Source organism: Leuresthes tenuis, unplaced genomic scaffold (genome assembly GCF_036924035.1).
Source record: "Leuresthes tenuis unplaced genomic scaffold, fLeuTen1.0.hap1 SCAF_4, whole genome shotgun sequence".
NCBI lineage: Eukaryota > Metazoa > Chordata > Actinopteri > Atheriniformes > Atherinopsidae > Leuresthes > Leuresthes tenuis.
The window spans coordinates 9,112,663-9,131,819 of NW_027325358.1; the positions used below are offsets into that span (position 1 = coordinate 9,112,663).

General features: G+C 39.0%; 3 protein-coding genes and 1 pseudogene across 3 annotated transcripts; 3 read left to right on the forward strand and 1 right to left on the reverse strand.

The window, feature by feature from the left end:
* LOC140305197 (GTPase IMAP family member 7-like) lies at window positions 1-2,840 on the forward strand (annotated as a pseudogene).
* A 1,722-nt stretch (window positions 2,841-4,562) lies between these two features.
* On the forward strand, window positions 4,563-7,572 carry LOC140305535 (GTPase IMAP family member 9-like). Its single transcript, XM_072384447.1, has 3 exons — window positions 4,563-4,680; window positions 4,876-4,947; window positions 6,283-7,572. Exons 1-3 carry the CDS (start codon window positions 4,671-4,673, stop codon window positions 7,212-7,214), a joined length of 1,014 nt encoding a protein of 337 aa, XP_072240548.1. The 5' UTR covers window positions 4,563-4,670; the 3' UTR covers window positions 7,215-7,572.
* Window positions 7,573-10,111: 2,539 nt separating this feature from the next.
* Window positions 10,112-13,920, reverse strand: LOC140305198 (GTPase IMAP family member 8-like). The gene is made up of 4 exons (XM_072383949.1): window positions 13,762-13,920; window positions 12,843-13,657; window positions 11,053-11,128; window positions 10,112-10,956 (listed from the first exon to the last, which is right to left on the reverse strand). The coding sequence occupies exons 1-4, from the start codon at window positions 13,781-13,783 to the stop codon at window positions 10,190-10,192; spliced, it is 1,680 nt and encodes a 559-aa protein (XP_072240050.1). The 5' UTR covers window positions 13,784-13,920; the 3' UTR covers window positions 10,112-10,189.
* Window positions 13,921-14,695: 775 nt separating this feature from the next.
* LOC140305536 (claudin-4-like) lies at window positions 14,696-16,495 on the forward strand. The gene is made up of 2 exons (XM_072384448.1): window positions 14,696-14,878; window positions 15,036-16,495. Exon 2 carries the CDS (start codon window positions 15,231-15,233, stop codon window positions 15,897-15,899), a length of 669 nt encoding a protein of 222 aa, XP_072240549.1. The 5' UTR covers window positions 14,696-14,878; window positions 15,036-15,230; the 3' UTR covers window positions 15,900-16,495.
* The last annotated feature ends 2,662 nt before the right edge of the window (window positions 16,496-19,157 follow it).

Sequence of the window (19,157 nt, forward strand, 5' to 3'; positions counted from 1 at the left end):
ATGGAGAAGGTGTTTAAGCTTCCTCAGGAAGAAGAGGTGTTGATGGGCCTACTTCCTGACACAGGTGGTCCACATCAAGTCCTTGAAGCTTTCCACAGCTGCCCCATCAATGAACAGAGGGGTAGTGATATGACACCTCCTGAAGGAGGGGAGGTGAACCCTGGGGGGAACCGGTGTTTAGGGTGATGGGAGAGGACAAATTTCCATGGATCCTGACAGTCTTTAGCCATTGTGTCAGGAAATCCAGGACCCAGTTACAGGAGAAAGGTGTTATTCCAAGCAGCAGAAGTTTGTAAGTGAGTCTCTGCGGAATAAGCTAAAATCCATACGAGTCCACACTCTACAGGTGGGTGAGAGACGGAGGAGATGGAGGAGACGGAGGAGACTGATCCGACTGCGATTCTTCTTGTAGGAGACAGGACAGGACAGTGGAGCTGTAAAAGGAATGTATTTCAGTCCTAACTATGCTAATTTTTTAAACGGTATCCAAGTAATGTTACTGTCTAAACCCAAAGAGACGTAAGTGTTTAAGTCGTGATGCTGTCATGATTGTCGTGATTCCTATAACAAAGGAATGAAAAAACAAAGAAAAAAATTGAATGTCATATGAGGTATATTGACAAGGTGTTCCACAATTAATGGATAAAAGTATTAAAAATGACCCATTTGGTTGTTTTTGATTAGATATGTAATTTTTTTATGGATTTAGTGGATTCAAGCATCTAATCATGTTTTGTCACCCATTAAAATATTGCTGCATGAGACAGTCGACTTTGTTCATGTGAAGTTGTATTTGTAGAAAAACGAGGCGCCCTTCTGCATCCTCTGTGGCCTTGCAGTGAAAATGGGAGGGTCAGATCAAATAGTATTTCTTGCTCAGGAAGACTTCTTACGAAGTGAAATGACACATAGAAGGTAATTTATCTAAGTATCAGACATGATAAGAGCTGTTTAAAAAGTAAGGAAAGGCGCTATAGTGTTTTTTTTATCATCTCCTTTAGCGTAAGCTTTTAAATAACAGAATTCCATGTGTTCGCAACTTGCAAAGTGATGCTAAGTTATAGGGTTGTAGATTTGAATAACTAAAACTATTTATTTATTTTATTTTTTGCAGGCTCTATGTTTTCAAAACACACAACACTTTTTCTTGTTGGGAAAATGGGTTCAGAAAAGAATGCATCTTGAAACACCATCCTGGGATATTCCACCTTTAAAGAAGCTACATCACCTGTTAAAAATCACTTGAGACTCCACCCTGTCTGGACCACATCACGCCTCCTTAGGGCATAAAGACCCGCCCTCAAACCTCAGCCCTCTCTGTTTTCCCTCCACATCAGACAAAAGAACCCACAGACGTATCCTCTTACCATATAACATTTAATTGTGGATGCATTTGTTATAAGTGAGTCAACTTTAAATGTCCTGATTGATTGTTCTTATTTGTTTGGTATGGAAATTGATGTTTTCTTCTATTTTGTACAGGAAATCATCTAACGCCTATTGTTCAGCTACCAAATAAATTTACTGAGCTGATCTCTGGATCCGGTGTTTTAATGTGCACACCAAATGGATGTTCTGTGAGCCAGTACCACCACCAGTAAACCCAAGCATAGTTTTTTCATCACCTGAGTCAGAGACAAAAAGCTGCCAGAGACGACATTTACAAGATGGAGATATGAACATTGCTGTGATTGACTCCCCTGGATTGTTTGATGCAATCAAATCACAAACAGAGGTGAAAGCAAGCATCGATGAGTGCATCACAGTCAGTTCCTGGACCCCATGCTTTCCTGCTGGTGATCAGTCTATACTCAAGACTCACACAAGACAAGAAGGACACTGTGTATCCAAGTGTATCCAGGATAATTTTGGTTCTGAGTCACTCATGCTGACGCACTGCGAGGGAAATCTGTGGATGACTTAACATGAGAGAGTGAACATCTACAGAGACTGGTTAACCAGTGTGGAGGAAGAAAACATTTATTCATCAATAAGCAGGTGTTAAATAGGATCCAGGTTAGAGAACTTCAAGATAAGATAGATAAAATGGTGGCATTAAATGGAGGAAGTCATTACACCAGTAGCAAGTACCAGAGAGCCCAGAGGATACTTGAGGAAGCAGAAAGGGAAACTAGGAAGGAGGAAGAGTGGATGAGAAATGAGGAGAGAGATGAGGAGGAGAGGAAGAGGAGGAACCAGAGGGAAACATTGATAAAAAGCCTTCGCTGGTGTAAACTGGCCCCATCGTACCTCCAGGGTAATGATTATGATGGGAAGGTATTACACTTTAATTGCTCTCTTAGCTCATACATTTAATTTTTTTTTTACTGAAGACTGTGACAGCATAAGACATATGTTTACTGATGAGTGGGATCTGTGATAAAAAGGAAAAAGTGGAAAGGATAAACTGATTGGCTCCTCGATAGGACACCAATAACAGCAGATGATGAACACTAAGGCAAGGGAAAATTTTCAGCCAAAAAACTTTGTGATAAAAGAAAATCTGTGATTTACCTGAGATGATAAACAAGCAGAATCCCTCACTCATAAGACTGAGATCCTTCTGTTAAAGGGCCAATCGCGTGCTGTTTGGTTTTACTCTTGCTACAGTGGATTATTTGTTTTTTTTCATTTTGAACATGTGAAAAATGTGAACAGCAAAAATGTGTTACCATCTCCTAAAATGCTCTGCTTGTTGTCCAGCTCCCTTCGTTGTTACTAATCTGCAGTGCATCACAATGAAAATAATTTTCCTACCTGAAGGCAAGTCTGGCATGCCTAAAACAGATGCCTCAGAACTTCCATTTTTGACCAGTCACTGTCTACTCCGTGGCCTGTGACAATGTAAAAAAAAAGTTGTTTTTTAAAATACAACGACTGTAATGCTCTTCTAGTTAAAAATACATTTAACTTTTTAATTTGTTAAAGGATCATTTTAGTTTGACTCCAAATTGTCCTTTGGAGTGAGTGTGAGCGTGCATAGTTGTTTGTCTCGTTTGTCTCTATGTGGCCCTGTGATGGACTGGCGACCTTTCCAGGGTGTACCCCGCCTTTCGCCCGATGACTGCTGGGATAGGCTCCAGCCCACCCGCTACCCGATTAACGGATTGACGGTATAGAAAATGGATGGATCATTTTAGTTTACTTCCGCTTGATATACTGACACTTCTCTCCAAAATGTGTTTGTGTGGCCTAAAATTACATTCAAAGAATACGTGCCCTCTAGTGGTAGTGTGAGCTACTGCATGTGAAGGTTAAAAATGGTGTCCATGATGGTACGATTGCATTGTAAAAATAATGTTTTATGGCCCAATCCATTTGTGTGTTCTCACTCTAACCAAGTGATATTTTCCTAAGCCAATCAGATAGTGACAACGTCCCTTTATAATGTGTTGTGTTTACATGCAACCGAGGCAACTAGTAAAATAGTGTCTATGCGAGTGACAGCCATGATGTATAAAGAAAGAATTTTAGACCTAACCATGATCAATTTCTAACCCTAACCAAGTAATATCGCTGCCTTAATCCATCCAGGAAGTGTTTTAGTAAATTGTTGTTGTATTATTGACAGGACATGTGTTGATCTTAATCTCACGTCACACTTAAAAAGCCCATGGTTGAAAGTTCAGCTCTTAGCTACTATGTTCTTCCCTTCTTCCATACAAGTGCTTGGTGGCCTCTTAAACAAAAGACTTGAGAATGACATCTGCTCTGATGTGGAAATACTCATGAGTCACGTTTCCCTTCCTCTCGCTTGTGGGGTGGTACTTTTCAGGACACTGTTGTGAGTGGTATAAACAAACAACTTACATTGCTGCCTCAGTTGGAGGACTCGAGAGAAATATTTCCTATTGAGGGTTACCATTGTACGTCATTGGGTAAGTCAATGAACTTATCATTGCCCCTGGTGTGCTTCCAAATGTGTGTGATAAAGAAAAAAAATCGTTGCATGTAGTGAATAAGAAATGCTGGTGAATGGGTGAATGCAAAACCCTTTACAAAGCAATTTGTGGGACCCAATGAAGGTTGAAAAGGTGTTGCATACGTGCAAACCTTTTAACCTTTTTAGCCACTTCCTTCCCTTAAACAGGAAAACTGTCCTTGTTGTAATTAAATGGAAATTAAACTTTAATTAAAGAAGGTTATTACATGCAATATAAAAGCAAGCACTGTTTAACAGTTGAATAATATGTAACTGTGTATTTAATGTACAAAGCGCTTTTTGTTTGACTTTTTGATTGATTTTGTAATCTTAACTGATGCGGTGGTGGTGTTTGGATGTTTGCTGAATAGAAGGATCTCATTTAGATTTCAGAGCTTGGATTTCCTTTTTTTTTCATTTCGTGAAGTTAAGCTGAAAAATGAATACTTGTTCATCCCTGTTGTCAAGATTTGGACTCGGTTTCTTGTATCACTCTTGCTGTATATTGTGTCAAAAGTAAAAACCTCTTTAAAATAAACAGTTAAGTTGAGTCTGGGTATTCACATGCTGACATGTGACCTCAAAGACAATGCAAGGAAATGGGAAGCCCCCAGTCCTTAGCCCAACTTCCAGATGTTTCTCAGAGCAGTAATGTGAAAGTTGAGCCAACGGCGCTTGTATTAATTCACAACTCAGGTCTATAATAACTAAATTTGGTCTGGGACAAAAAATAAGTGGATTCTAAATAATGGCTGAAGGTAAGAGGATCTCTCTGACTAAACACCAAACAGTATTCATCCTTATACTGTAGGATGTAGCACTGTGATGTGACACTGTGACATGGAGCAGAGCACAAAAGAAAAATGACAACTAAATGCAAATGTTTATAATGATGATGGTGACTAATACTTTCTTTTCTTTTCTTTCTCACTGGTCTAATTTTGACATCATAGAGATACAACTTAGAGAAAAGAAGCCAAAAACTCTGCCTCGGTCTGATGGGTGTGGTCTGAATAACTTTGACGGTATGCTTTTTGATTCTTTCAATTCTCATGAAACCTTCGTAATTTGACATACTTTCTCTAGATATGGTTACCATATTCCAATAAGAAATTCTAAATTAAACTATTTGCTATTGTTGTAAACACATACCATAGCAGTGCTCATAGATAAGTTACATTTGTTTTAGTTGCCACATTGTGAAAAAACTTTGTGTTTGTCCTTTCATCCAACACATACTGTCTTTGATGCAATGGCAAGATATAAAACAAGTCTAGTTTTATTTGTTAGAACATGTTTTATAGAGTTGGGCTTTGGGTTGTCCCCTTTCTCTCAGCCTGATGGATACAAGCTCCTTCTGAAGAATAAATGCTGTTGTTTCTCATTTTAGCACACTTGTATTACATATGAAAAGATCGAAGGTTTAATGTAAAAGAAGATTAAGATTTGAATAGATTACTCTCATAGTAGTTATATATTGAAAATTGTGCAAATGAAAGTTTTAACATTTCCAGGTAAACAGGAATAATTGCAAATGATGTAAGTAGTAATTTACCTGTTTGAGGTCTCTCAAAGAAGATCTCAGAGTAGATCCAAGATTTTAGAAGATTTTAACCCGTTTTTCACTCCCAGCACATTGATTCAAATGCTTATTTGGGGCTCTTTGTGCCACCTTTTAACACATAGGGTACCCCTTTGACTGTGCAGGATAAAATGACAAATGTACTGTGTCTGTATTACCTGCAGCTCCAACAGTCAATGATGGGACCACACAAGTGCATGTGCCTTTCAGTGAGGGTGATGCACTCAGGATGGTATGACACTGTATATCGCAGGCTGTGTTTTTTCGGGTGTAGAGAGAGAGCTGCCTGCTCTCTTGCAGACAGATCAATCAGTCTTTTCTTTTTTTCTAGTAGTCGTTGCAATCAGTTTCAAGGCCTCCTTGTGAGATATTATGTGTTATACGGAGAAAAAAGTTAGGCCTACCCACTCTTGTAGTGTAACACCCTCACTGAAAATTAACATGTGCATCTGGCTGCTCTAACCTCATCAATGCTGATCTGGGGTGATAAATACCCACAATTTCCATGATCATTCAAAGTGGTGTTAAATGCAAATTAGTCGTTTTCCTATTGCACTCAACAACCAGATGTTTGTAGGCGAAGGCAGGTTTTTGAGCAGCGTGAAAAGGGCGATACACACATTGCTTTTTTATGCTGCTATTGAGCAAAAACTCATGGTGCCTTCACAGGGATCAGTTACGAGATAAAGCAAAGCACACTAAAAGAAAATGCAAATAGTTTTGTCCTTATATAACCCAGATATTTCCCACAAATAAAACAATTTGCTGTCTACCATAGCTCTGGATTTGTCTGGAGGTCTGAGGATCGTCCTGGTGGGCAAGACTGGTTCAGGAAAGAGTGCAACAGGAAACACCATCCTCGGAAGAGCTGCCTTCAAAGAGGACCCAAGCCCAGTGTCTGTGACCAAACACTGTGAGACACAGAGCGGGGAAGTGGATGGGACTTCAGTCCAAGTAATTGACACTCCAGGACTATTTGATACAGGCATCACGGAGGAAGAATTAAAAATCAGAATAGAAGAGTGTGTCAAGATGTCAATACCCGGCCCACATGCATTCCTTCTGGTGATCAGGCTTGGTGTCAGGTTCACAGAGGAAGAGAGAAATGCTGTGAAGTGGATCCAGGACAACTTTGGGGATGATGCATCCATGTACACTATCATGCTGTTTACTTGTAAGGATCAAGCTAAAGCTGACAATGCTCTGAAGGAGTGCAAAGAGCTGAGGAGACTATCGATTACATTTGGACGCAGATACCATGCTTTCAACAATAACGACGCAGACGACCGCATGCAAGTCACAGAGCTGATCAACATGATCAAAGACATGGTACAGGATAATGGAGGGAAACACTACACAAATGAGATGTATGAGAAAGCCCAGAGGAAGCTGAAAGAGGAGGAGGATAGAAGGAAACAGGAAGAGGATGAGAAGAAAGAGGAGGAGAGGAAAGTCTGGGATGCAGAGAGGGAAAAGCAGCAGAAAGAGAGGGAAAAGGTGAAAAAAGCTCGGATAAAGAATATACGAGTGGCCTCAGCTGCTGCTCTTGTTCTGGTGTTAGCAGGGGTGGTTATAGCTGTGGGAGCTGATCTACCGGTGGCTCTGGCTTTAGGAGCTCCTGCACTTGTCCTGGGAGTGCTGTGCGGATTAGCTGCCATTTTGATATGGAAGGGCATAAAATGCAAACCTAAAGCAAACAGCCCAGTTTAACCAGTCTGCAGTTTTTGATACTAAATTTACAAAAAATGCAGACATAGACTAATAAGAAATAAAAGTATAATACTTCCATGCATGTCATTGACAATACTATACTGTTTAGAACGATATCAATATTTATACATATTGGTCTTTTGCATTGTGGTTCTAAATGAAGCGTTTTGAATCAGAGTTGCAACAACAGAAATATGTGAATTTAAAGGTGATGGTAATCAGATGGTATGAAAACCAAACCATGTTTTATTTTCCCTTGGGGTTTTTTGCCCATTTCTTGTTTGAATGTAAGTTATAGTTGAATAAAAAAAATTCTGGCACACAAAAAAGAGTTTCGATCCTTGGAAATAATGTTATAGCACAAATTTGGTCAATATTTTTTTCTTACAGTTTCAACTTATGTAACTTTATATTTGCTCAAATACAATTTTTCTGCAGATAAAATGTGGCTTTTTTAAAAAAAACTATGACAGGCTGTTTCCCCTGCTGCTTTATTATTAGTGACATGACAAGCTCAAAGGAAATGGGAAACAATGGTGAATGTGCACTGACTGATTACATACACAGGGGCAGCTTGAGCTACCGATATTGTCAGCACCGGCGGTCTGAGACAATAAGACCAAGAAACACTTTAGACTAGTTGTTTCAGCATTTAGGAGTAATATAGAGCGAGATATTCGGAATCTGATTGATTGTTCATGAACACCAGACCTTCAGTTGCAGCTTTCAGTATGAGAGTTCATACACCACATTACTGCTTTATTCAGTCATGTTAAATGGTTATACAATGAGACGTGAGTGTAACTCTTAAATTGCAGTAATAACATCTTTCATTACTTTGTGTGTCTCCAGCTGTAAAGGCCACAGTGGATCGAGAACCTCAGATTTAAATCATCAGAGTTGTTGCAGAAACATTTTAAAACTCCGGCTAGACATAGAATGAATGCCTACTATCAGATGCTTTATTATAATTGTACATTACAGAGTATGAAAAGTGTCATAAACCTATTATACAATACAAGACTGAGGAGGGAAGTAGTAGGAACATAATGGATCTACTGAAAGTAAGGCTCCTTAGGCAAGACCCTGTAAGTCGCTTTGGATGAAAGTGTCTGCCAAATGCATAAACATAAACATAAAGTCATTAGGTAGACATCAACGTTGTGTAATGTATAAGATAGTTATTCTTATAATTCCAATGATATTTCAGGATCAATATAAGACGTCACAATATATAGAGATGGTTCAAAGTGCATCTCGTATTTCAGATGTGAAAGCAACTGATAAGTAATGATAATGATGGACAATGATTAGATTTCTGAGTCATAGTCACATCCAGGGTCTCACATAAGCTACATAATTAATAATATAGATAGATAAATGATATGCTAAATGTTTACATGGCTTACATGCCAACACAATCGCATACTCACCTTCAGTTTATGTTAATCCCATCATGTTGGTTTTGGATATTATTTGCCCTATTTAAATATCTGTCTTTATTTTCCAAAAATGTGAATGTTACTGTGAAAACAAGTTGTGTACACGGCTAATATCCATGAGTCATTTAAAGAATGGCATAACAGAGCAATATGAGGAAATCTGGGGATTTTTTATGCGAAACGGGCTTAGTCAAATGCTCATTTAAGGATACTTACAGTTCATCTTCAAATCTATTTTAAGGTTGTTACAAGACATCACAATATAATCATTTTTATGCATGATTGTGTATCTCATATTTTATACCGGAAGGATGGCAGACAAGATGAAAACTGACGAGTAATAATCATAAAGACTGATAATAATACATACTTGTGATTTGATTCTTGAAATTTTGCCACCCAGGTGTTGCTTTAATGTTGAAACTATTAATAGAGGAAAACATAAAACCAAAATCAAAATCTGATAAAAATTACTTTAGCTTATTAGTTAGAGGTATTTTGTCAAAATACAGTAATGTGGTAGAGATGCCATCAAAAACCAGTCACAATGAGTATCATATTCTGTGCTAATCTGCAAGATCAGCATCATTTGACTTAACTCTTGTAAAAGAAAGACTTTTGTAAATTTAATGGCACAAATAAATTGTCTAATTCCAACAGCAGGAGTAGCAGTAGGCATTGTTTATGACTGAAAGCCTCAATATTCTTGTAATGAAATTGTAATGTAAAAACAAAAAAAAATGGCTTTATTATCAGCACATTGATTTTCTTACCAAAAATAGTCTGGAAACTAGAACAGTTCTTGCATAATGCAATTTCCTACTAAAGTCAATGTCTTCTATATGTATTCCAGCTTTATAGACAATAATCCAGAGCCATTCCAAAGTTCAACTGCTCCACTTGAAATTAGCCTTTGAAGATTTTCTTTCGTCAATCAGCAACTATGAAAGGCAAACAAACACCATTTAAAGCATATCTCTGCTAGGGTTATGCCTCACTGCTGTCAGTAAATTGCACACCTGCCTGAGGAGAGCTGCCATGGTTACAGTTTCTCAAATGTTGTGGCAATACTGTCCCACAGGATCTTTTTCTGGTTACAACCACAGTTATTTTTTGTAGTTGTCAGGTGAGCCTCAGTAGTCCTGACTGGGGTTAGAAAAAACATCATACCAGTAGCTTTAGAGATTGTTGCTTTCATAACTGAGTTTTTTTCCACTGATAAACATTAAGCATTGCATCAAATAATCTTTTTCATAAATTCCTTACATATATTTATGTATATATATGATATGTATATTACAAGTACAACTGAAGAATTTGTTTTTTCTACCAGAACACTTTCACACAAGTATATTTTATCACTGGAAATAAAACTAGTCTTTCAGCCAAAATCATCTTCAGAATCTGAATATACAGCATCTAATTTAAAAGATTAAAAAAAGGTTAATTCAGTTGGTTATGTCATATCATGACATATTGTACATGCAAAGGAGATACATTGGTGACTTCACAGGTTTCATTGCTCAACATGACTTAGCTGTTGCTTGTTTTAAGTCTGTTCCACCACCCGACAACTGCAGCAAACAATGCACCTCCCAGCATCAACATTAGGCGTCTGTTGAATACCCCAGTACCTAATGTAGGAGCAGTTGCTGCTCCCCTCAAATAAGGACTTGCAGAGCTCAGATTGTCTCCAGCCATTCTTCCCCACAGTTTCCTCTGGGCCTCTTCGTAGATGCTGCTTGTATAGTGGCCCCCATTCATTTGCACTGTCATGTCGATTTGTTCAAACAGATCAGCAACCTGAGTGCGGTTTTTCATGCAAGTATTGTCAAAGACAACATACCCTGCTTTACATTCATCAGTGAGCTTCTTCAGATCAGCATTTTTGTCCAGATATTCCTCAATGGTAGTTTCCATGAGCTCATCACCCCTGGTGAAAAGCACTAGTGTATACTTGGCAACTTCCTCACCAAAGTTTTCTGTGATCCACTTGACAGCATTCTTCTCTTCCCCTGTGAAGCGCATACCCAGTCTAACTATCAGCAGGAATATATGTGGTCCTGGGACAGACAGCATGATACACTTCTCTATTTCACATTTCAGCTTCTCCTTTTCAATCGATGTGTCAAAGATCCCAGGGGTGTCGATGACACTCACAGCTCGATCATCAAAGTGGGCAGTTTTTATAGCACATGTTTTCTCTGTAGTAAAAGCTGTCTTTCCCAGGATGGTATTCCCTGTTGCGCTCTTTCCTGATCCACTCTTTCCCACCAGGACAATCCTTAGGTTCTTTACAACTGAAGAGTGATAGAATAATATAGATTATTTAATTTGAATTCTTCAACTACTCAACCTGACACAAGCAGCTAATCTCAACACAATGGCATACTCACCTTCAGCTGAGTCCAATGCCATGTTGTTGGTTTTAAGTATCACTTGTCCAGTGAGTCCTGTCCATTGCACCTCTATTTAAATACATGCCTGTATTTACCAAGAATTCTAATGTTTGTGTAAAAACAAACTTCTTTCTTCACAGTTATTTTCCATGAGTCTTCATGAAAATATTTTGGAATCACAGAAATATGAGTGCCCTCAATCTGAGAGTCCCGGCCTAGTAATTTCTTCTTCTAAATTCAATGCAGTTTGAATTTTTTCAAATTAAATTCAGTTCAATTCAATACAATTCAATGATCAACTTTACTGCTCCCCAAAGGGAAATTATGCTGTGCTACTGTTATGAACTGATAAGAAAATAAAACTGAATAAAAATCAACTGATAAACATTTAGAAAGTTGAAGAGTAGAAGAGAGATGTGTGGTGGAAATCTTCAGAGATTACAGATATTCGATCAGTTTTTGTTTTGCTCTGTTGTAGCTTGGTAAACACTTAGCTGGTGATGTCACACACAGCACTGGCAGGTCAGACAGATGAACTCTCTCAGCAGACAACAACATGGACAGAAACTCAGAGCCAAAAAATCAACAACTAGGATGCAGAGACATTCCTTCTCAGTGACATGACCAGGATTCACCATCTGTTGTCAGCATGCACTGAAATCCCTCCTGCTTCACTGTTACATCTGTCTGCCCATATAGTCTTAAAGCTGAGTAGAGAGATGTTAGAGTTGTTCCTGCAGCCATGTCTCAGTGAAAAAGGTGACATTAACTTCCTGATATTCTTAATCCATCCTCATCAGGGGTCCAAGTTCATCCATTCTATCCACCAATGATCTCTCACTTCCCACGGTGATCAAGGGAAAGACTGGTTTAAACTTCTTACTCTTTTTTCTCTGTTTTGCTCCTGCTCTGTATCATTAACATCTCCAACATGCAAACAACTCTCCAGTTACCATGTGTAATGGGAAATTAATTCTTATATGAACTGTATTGAGTGTTACTGTGTATAACCTGCTGATGACCTCGCTGCAAGATCCCAACATGCCCCGTTTTTCATTCCTCCCTTGAACATTGCATGATCGTTATAATAATAAAGGTGCACTTTTGGGAGGACAGAAATGAAGCTGGCATTTGCAGCTGTGTCTGTGTAACCTCAACTGTGCTTAGGGAGGGAAGGTAGACCAGATAAGATCGCTCAGCTATACCTCAGGAGCGACGACACAACAATGGGAAATATAACTGAATTGTCTTTATCTCAGACAAAGAGAGCTCTGTGCCTTGGACTGTGTTCTTCTCTATTGCAAGATATCATTAGAAGCCTCTTATCTCCTCAGAAAATAACTGACTCTGTGCCTTTTCAATTTTCAATACACACCATGATTATGCGAAGGATTTTTTTATGCTGAAGATAAAGGTTTTGCATAGCATCAAATAACACTTTTCATAAATGCGCTTTTTAAAAATATCTTTATTCACATATTTAAAACTGAAGAATCTGTGTTCTCTACCAGATTATTCAAACAATTTGAATATAGAGAATCAGCATTCAATAAAATTAATACTTTTACACAGGTATAATTTACTGCTAGAAATAAAAACTACCTTAGTGTTTTACACACAAAATCATCTAAAATAAGATTATGGTGCATGTAATTCAAAAGACTCAAAAGATAATAGGTTCAGTTGGTTATCATAAAAGGCAGGCAAGTTGTGACAAACATGTCATATTGTACATGGAAAGGAAAAACATGGCTGACTTCACATGTGTCACTCCTCAAGATGACTTAGCTATTATTTGTTTTAGGTCTGTTCCACCATCCGACAGCTGAAGCAATCAACGCACTTCCAAGCATCAACAAAGGGCGCCTGGTTACTACTTCCTTAGCCACAGAACTAAATACTGGTGCAGCTGCAGCTGCTGCTCCAATTAAATAAGGACTTGCAGAGCTCAGATTGTCTCCAATCTTGCTCCACCACAGTTTCCTCTGGGCCTCTTCGTAGATGCTGCTTGTATAGTGGCCCCCATTCATTTGCACTGTCATGTCGATTTGTTCAAACAGATCAGCAACCTGAGTGCGGTTTTTCATGCAAGTATTGTCAAAGACAACATACCCTGCTTTACATTCATCAGTGAGCTTCTTCAGATCAGCATTTTTGTCCAGATATTCCTCAATGGTAGTTTCCACGAGCTCATCACCCCTGGTGAAAAGCACTAGTGTATACTTGGCAACTTCCTCACCAAAGTTTTCTGTGATCCACTTGACAGCATTCTTCTCTTCCCCTGTGAAGCGCATACCCAGTCTAACTACCAGCAGGAATATATGTGGTCCTGGGACAGACAGCATGATACACTTCTCTATTTCACATTTCAGCTTCTCCTTTTCAATCGATGTGTCAAAGATCCCAGGGGTGTCGATGACACTCACGGCTCGATCATCAAAGTGGGCAGTTTTTTTGGTGCAACTTTTTGTAACAGAATTTGGAGACATCTCTGCAGCAAAAGCTGCCTTTCCCAGGATGGTATTCCCTGTTGCGCTCTTTCCTGATCCAGTCTTTCCCAACAGTACAATCCTCAGGTCCTTTACAACAGGAGAGAAGGAGTCTGCAGAAAAAGCAATAATTACATGAATAATATGAGCTGTTGGGTTTTGAATCAACTCATCTAAAAAGCATGCGTGAGTATGTACGAAAGTATAAAATACTTGCCTTCATTTGAGATTAAGCCCATCTTTTTGTATAGAGAAAGAACTGCTGTTAAACCACAAAAATCTGACTGTGTATCTGACTGCTCCAACTTCTTTGTCTCAAAATGTCTGTTCTTCTGTGTGCAGCTATAGTTACCCCTCCCTCTTCCTCTGTCTCTCACTCACTGTAGTTTTCCAGTGAAATGAAACTTAGCACTGTGACTACACAGAAAATGAAACTCAAAAGAGATGCTGATACAGGGTTGGAAAAATAGGTCAGAATTATGCATGTTAAAGCAGGTGACATTTTAATCTCAGCTTTGGCACCACACTTTCGAAGATTCTGCATCCTGCTTCACAAATTAATTCAAAATAGGAATTTTTAGAAAACAATTAATAAAAATAATGCAAAACAATAAAAATGACTCTATGTAATATGCATTCAATGAGCTGCAGAGCAATGGCAAAGTAAAGCTGAGAAGCCAGAGAGAAGAAGCTGGTCTAAGATGGTTTAAATGTAAAATCCTAAAATAAGCAGTTGGATTATCCTGCCAGACAGCAAATTACTAACATGTGTGCCTCAGCACAGTGAAAGCTGCAAATACGGAGCTCACTGCTCCAAAGTGCAGAAGAGAAATGTTGAGGCCTGTGTGGAAATGGAGGCAGCGTCTGTAATGCCATCTAGTGGCAAGTAGTCAGTTCACCATTTCTCTTTCACACAACAGACTTTAGTTTAAGGAGCCATTTTTACCAACTATGGATGCTTTTCAGCATCTATGTTTGCGTCACAAACTAATCATCTTCCAACTACTCCCCCATGTTTCATCCTTTGCCTCAATCTGCCCACTTAAAGCCATGAGATGACAACACAGTAGCAGCCAACAGTCTCTGTAACAAAGTGTTCCAGTGTCCTTGTACTGTCATGAAATGGCATTTGATTTTTTTATGCTGTGTATTTGTGTGTGTTTAGTATGCAGTATAACATTGCTGCCCTCCCACTCACCCCCTTGTTTGAAATCAATGGGACAAGCTTCCCGGTCATAACACCACAGCCACCAGCCACTCGCATTTGATGGCTGCACTGCACCCAGAAGCACACAGAGGATATATCAAGGCGTCTGTGGACATCTGACTAAAAAGTAAGTTTTACAGAAATTTGCTGGAATGGAAGAACTGAGCTGAAACTGCTTAAACAAAAGTAAAATGTATCTGCCTTACTCTAGTAACTGCTAAATATGGAGTCAACCTTAAAATGCGTTGAGGTAAATGTGCTAAAAAAGGATTTCTTCTTTACAGTATATCTTGGTGTTAAAGAAGAAAGGGTACCGAAGAGCGCGAGGGACTCATCTCCACAACTCACAATCACTGAACATCTTACCGACTAAGCAATAATCTCTAGTTGGCAAAGTTATTATTAATCTTTGAGTGAGAAAGGCAACAAACAGCTTTAACTCAAGAAATATCTTTGACAGTGAAATTCCTTCAGCAACGATGGCATCAACAGGTCTCCAGCTGCTGGGCCTGGTGTTGGCTGTGCTGGGATGGGTCTTTGGAGCGCTGGTGTGTGCGGCTCCTCTGTGGCGTGTATCCGCCTTCGTAGGTGGTGAGCTGGTGATTGCCCAGATGTTGTGGGAGGGACTGTGGATGAACTGTCTGTCCCAGACCACAGGCCAAATCCAGTGCAAGACCTATGACTCCACCCTGGCCCTACCCATGTCTGCGCAAGTGGCGCGAAGCCTCACGGTTCTTTCCCTGCTTCTCTGTGTTCTGGCCCTCATACTCGGGGTGGCAGGGGCAAAGTGCACTCACTGCATGGGTGATGGTAACCAGGCCTCAAAGGCTCGACTGGCCAGGATAGCAGGGCTGCTCTTCCTTGTGGCTGGTCTTGCCTACTTGACACCCATCTGTTGGACTGCCTATACCATAATCAAGGACTTTTATGATCCAACTGTTGCGGCGCCTTTAAAGAGGGAACTGGGGCCAGCGTTGTACCTGGGCTGGGGTGCTAGCTTGCTGCTCCTAGTGGGGGGCGCCCTGCTGCACGTTGGCTCCTCTGCACCAGGAGGACGGGCATTGCCTGTGTTTGGAACAGCAGCAAAGAGCAGCTCACACACAGGGGCAGCAGAAGAAGTGAAGCAAAAGGAAAAGTCTTTTGTATGAGATCATTTTATTAGATTGGCAAAGTTTACAAAATGCTGAGGTTCCAAGCACAACTTTCTGGAAACGAGATCCCTTAGAGTATTCAGCAGTTATATGTAATGGCAATCATAAATTTGTATTTGTTTCTTTGGGTTATGTGCACATTTAATTACCTCCTCTACTTGCAGTCCACTAATACTTCATGCTTACACCAGTGTTTTCAGTATTACTGAGGCTTGAATGTTTTTCCTTGGTTGTGACATTGCTAAAGGTGAGACTGTCAGCTCAGTGAGAAGATGGAAATATATACTAAACCACATATCGAGGGTAGCTTAACTTTCAGGGCCTTGCGTCAGAGTACGATTTGAAATTAACAGTGGGATGATTTTAGATGTTTAGATGCTTACTAATGCATGCAACTTACATTTCTCAGATTCCAGTCCGCCTCCGCTTCTGTTTGTGTGTGCGCTCGTGTGTGTGTGGGTGGTCTGTGTACAGAAGGCCAGTGTGCACAGTACATCTGCGTATGCTGGTGTTTGCATAGATATGTGTGGGTGGCTGGAGCTGTGATTGTTTACTTTCTTTTTTTACCCATTATTTGTTTATAATCAATGCCTTTACGCCTGTTAATTTTCATTTAGATAGCTGTTCTGATGCAACATAAACTGTAAATTTGATTTTTTTTTAAAAGGCTTAATTTTCAGTTTTTAGCTGCATTAGTTTTGTTGAACAAAATAAATAAATTTTTTTGGGTCAGTGAGTATGATGAATAAAGTGCTTTACTAACTTCTTACACTACTGAGGAGTACGTTTTGTTGAGATGTTGTAAGTCAGAATGATCTTTTACCATATCCGACCAGATTTGTACAGTGCTCTGTGTATACAGGTCTAATATTGACCTGACCATGAGCCTTGCAAGTGCAAATATTGCCTTTATATAAATCCACAATAGACTCTGAATAAATCAAATCAGCTGAATAACCGGACTCACTTTTAAAGCATGGACACAATTCTTTTGAAGTTGGTTTAATGCTTTTTGTTCCAGAGTATTACCAGTGGTTCACAGCTTTAGATAAATCCTCAATGAAACCTCATTGTTTTCCCAGTGATTTGCTTTCACAATGAAAGTGCAAATTCAGCACTTGGAATAAACCCAGGATTTTTACCTACCTAAATTACCATTATCATGAAATCAGAAGGTAACAAGTCACACATGCCTTGAAACAACTAAACAATCCCTAGCATTTTAGCAGGAAGTCAACATTTTAATTATCTACGAGACTATTTTTCTTCAAAGCTGCAAAAACTGCATCCTTGTCCAAGTACTTTTGGACCCCTCTGCATATCCCTCAGTCACAGTTAGGTTCTGAATGCCTACAGTAGACTGGAGACCCATCCAGGCTGTACTCTGCCTCTCGCCCAATGTCAGCTGTAACAGGCTCCGACCTCTGTGACCCTGAAGAGGATAAAACTGGTACAAAAAGTGGATGCATGGATGATTGATGTGAACATGATAAGGACTTTATTTTGCAGTATAACCTCTTATGCACAGCAGATTTCTTTGACTCCACGACAACTGACACTCCCTTTTCTAAGCTTTCCACGAAGAAATAAGGAATACACTTACATATGTGGTTATCATTCTTTCTCATAATCATGTAATTTGACACCTTGAAAACTATTTTCCATTCAGGTTTATCCTGTGAAATATTTCCAAAATGCTCACATACACACATATAGACAAGAATAGATAAAAAAATTTTTAAAAACCTGCTGAATATAGGACAGGTGCCACTGTGTGAGTCTGTTTTTACCCCATTTGCTCCTGTGAAACAATATGATGGCTTTCACCTTCCCTGATTGGTCATTTATCTGTCCTCAACACTTGCAATAAAACCTTTCCTTTACGTCACACAGTCTTTAATTATCATGTTTTGGACATGCTCATCATACAGTCGAACTTATAAAATATTTCGGAGTGAAGATTTTGTCTCATTTTAACATGTGGTTCAAATTGTGCTACATATTTTCTTAAAAAAGAAGAAGAATACCACAGAAACGATTCCTGTCACTCTAATCTTTCGTAAAAAAAAGTTGTTCCCAGAACACTTAGATGTAATAAAAGTAAAGAAGAAGAAGAAAAAACACCACTTGTAGATACAACATGTCTGCAAATCAGCATGGATGAAAGCAAAAATGCCTGCACAATCCTTCCAAAACACATTCTTATTTAAATGGACCATAATTCAGTCCCTGCCAGATTTAAACCAAGACAACTAGTGATGGCAGACTTACCACACTTGGGGGCAGCAAACACTCACTAAAGTAAAAATGGGCACTATCACACACTGAAACACATCATGATATCAACTGAAAATCATATAGATGAAGCTGACATGATCATGTAAACACTTATTCAAAAAGAACATAACTTTTTAGTAAAATTTCTAACTGTAAAAGGCTGAACCAATGTGGGCTACATGAAAATGAGAGCCAATCAGCAGCATTTGCCCTCCCCTCTTCTTTTTGTAACTGATGTTTCTCTTTTTGCTTAAATATGTTGAGTTTTGTAACTCAAAATTTCCAGCATTGATCGCAATACCTCCTTTTGTCACACATGACATGTGGCACGGAGAAGCCAGTAGTCAAACCACCTACCTCCCAATTGATAGGCAACAGCTCTTCCTCCTGAGCTGTATTTAGTAAGGATTTCATTACATCTTAGTTGCTTCAGTTAAGCTTTTATAGCTGAGTTGTGTAATTATCAAACAAGCCAATACATGTCCAATTCTGTCCTTACGTTGCTGTAATAATCTTTTTTTTTGTTTTGAGCTGAGGGTAAAAAGCAAAATATGTACATCGCTCAAAAGAGACAACTTTTGTTGGAGACATTATTATGGAAATTGAGCATATAAAGCAAAGGAACAAAGCAGCAAATGAACTGATGTCTAGTGTTACCAGACTAAACGTGGAGAAGCAGCATTTCGCTGTTATGTTGCAAACAAGTGGAACAAACTGCCAGTGGAGATTAAACTGTCACTGTCACATTTTTAAAGCCAAAATTCTGTTCTCATGTGTCTATGCATGAAATCTGCACAGCATCTGTAACTTATCCAGACTGTTGCTTGTTTTTACTCATTTTATTTCTATTTATATTCTTTTCATATCTTTAATGCTTTTTCTGCTCCCCGCTGCAATGCTTTTATGTTATGTAAAGCACTTTGAATTGTTTTGTACATGAAATGTGCGATACAAATAAATTTGACTTTGACTTTCGAC

Excerpts from the sequence above, each read along its gene's own strand:
- LOC140305536 (XM_072384448.1), top strand. The coding sequence starts at position 15,231 with ATGGCATCAACAGGTCTCCAGCTGCTGGGCCTGGTGTTGGCTGTGCTG.
- LOC140305535 (XM_072384447.1), top strand. Across the intron at positions 4,948-6,282 it reads TGGTCTGAATAACTTTGACG|CTCTGGATTTGTCTGGAGGT; the intron begins GTATGCTTTTTG and ends TGTCTACCATAG.
- LOC140305198 (XM_072383949.1), bottom strand. The coding sequence starts at position 13,783 with ATGGGCTTAATCTCAAATGAAG. Across the intron at positions 13,658-13,761 it reads GGGCTTAATCTCAAATGAAG|ACTCCTTCTCTCCTGTTGTA; the intron begins GCAAGTATTTTA and ends CTTTTTCTGCAG. Across the intron at positions 10,957-11,052 it reads GGCATTGGACTCAGCTGAAG|TTGTAAAGAACCTAAGGATT; the intron begins GTGAGTATGCCA and ends ATCACTCTTCAG.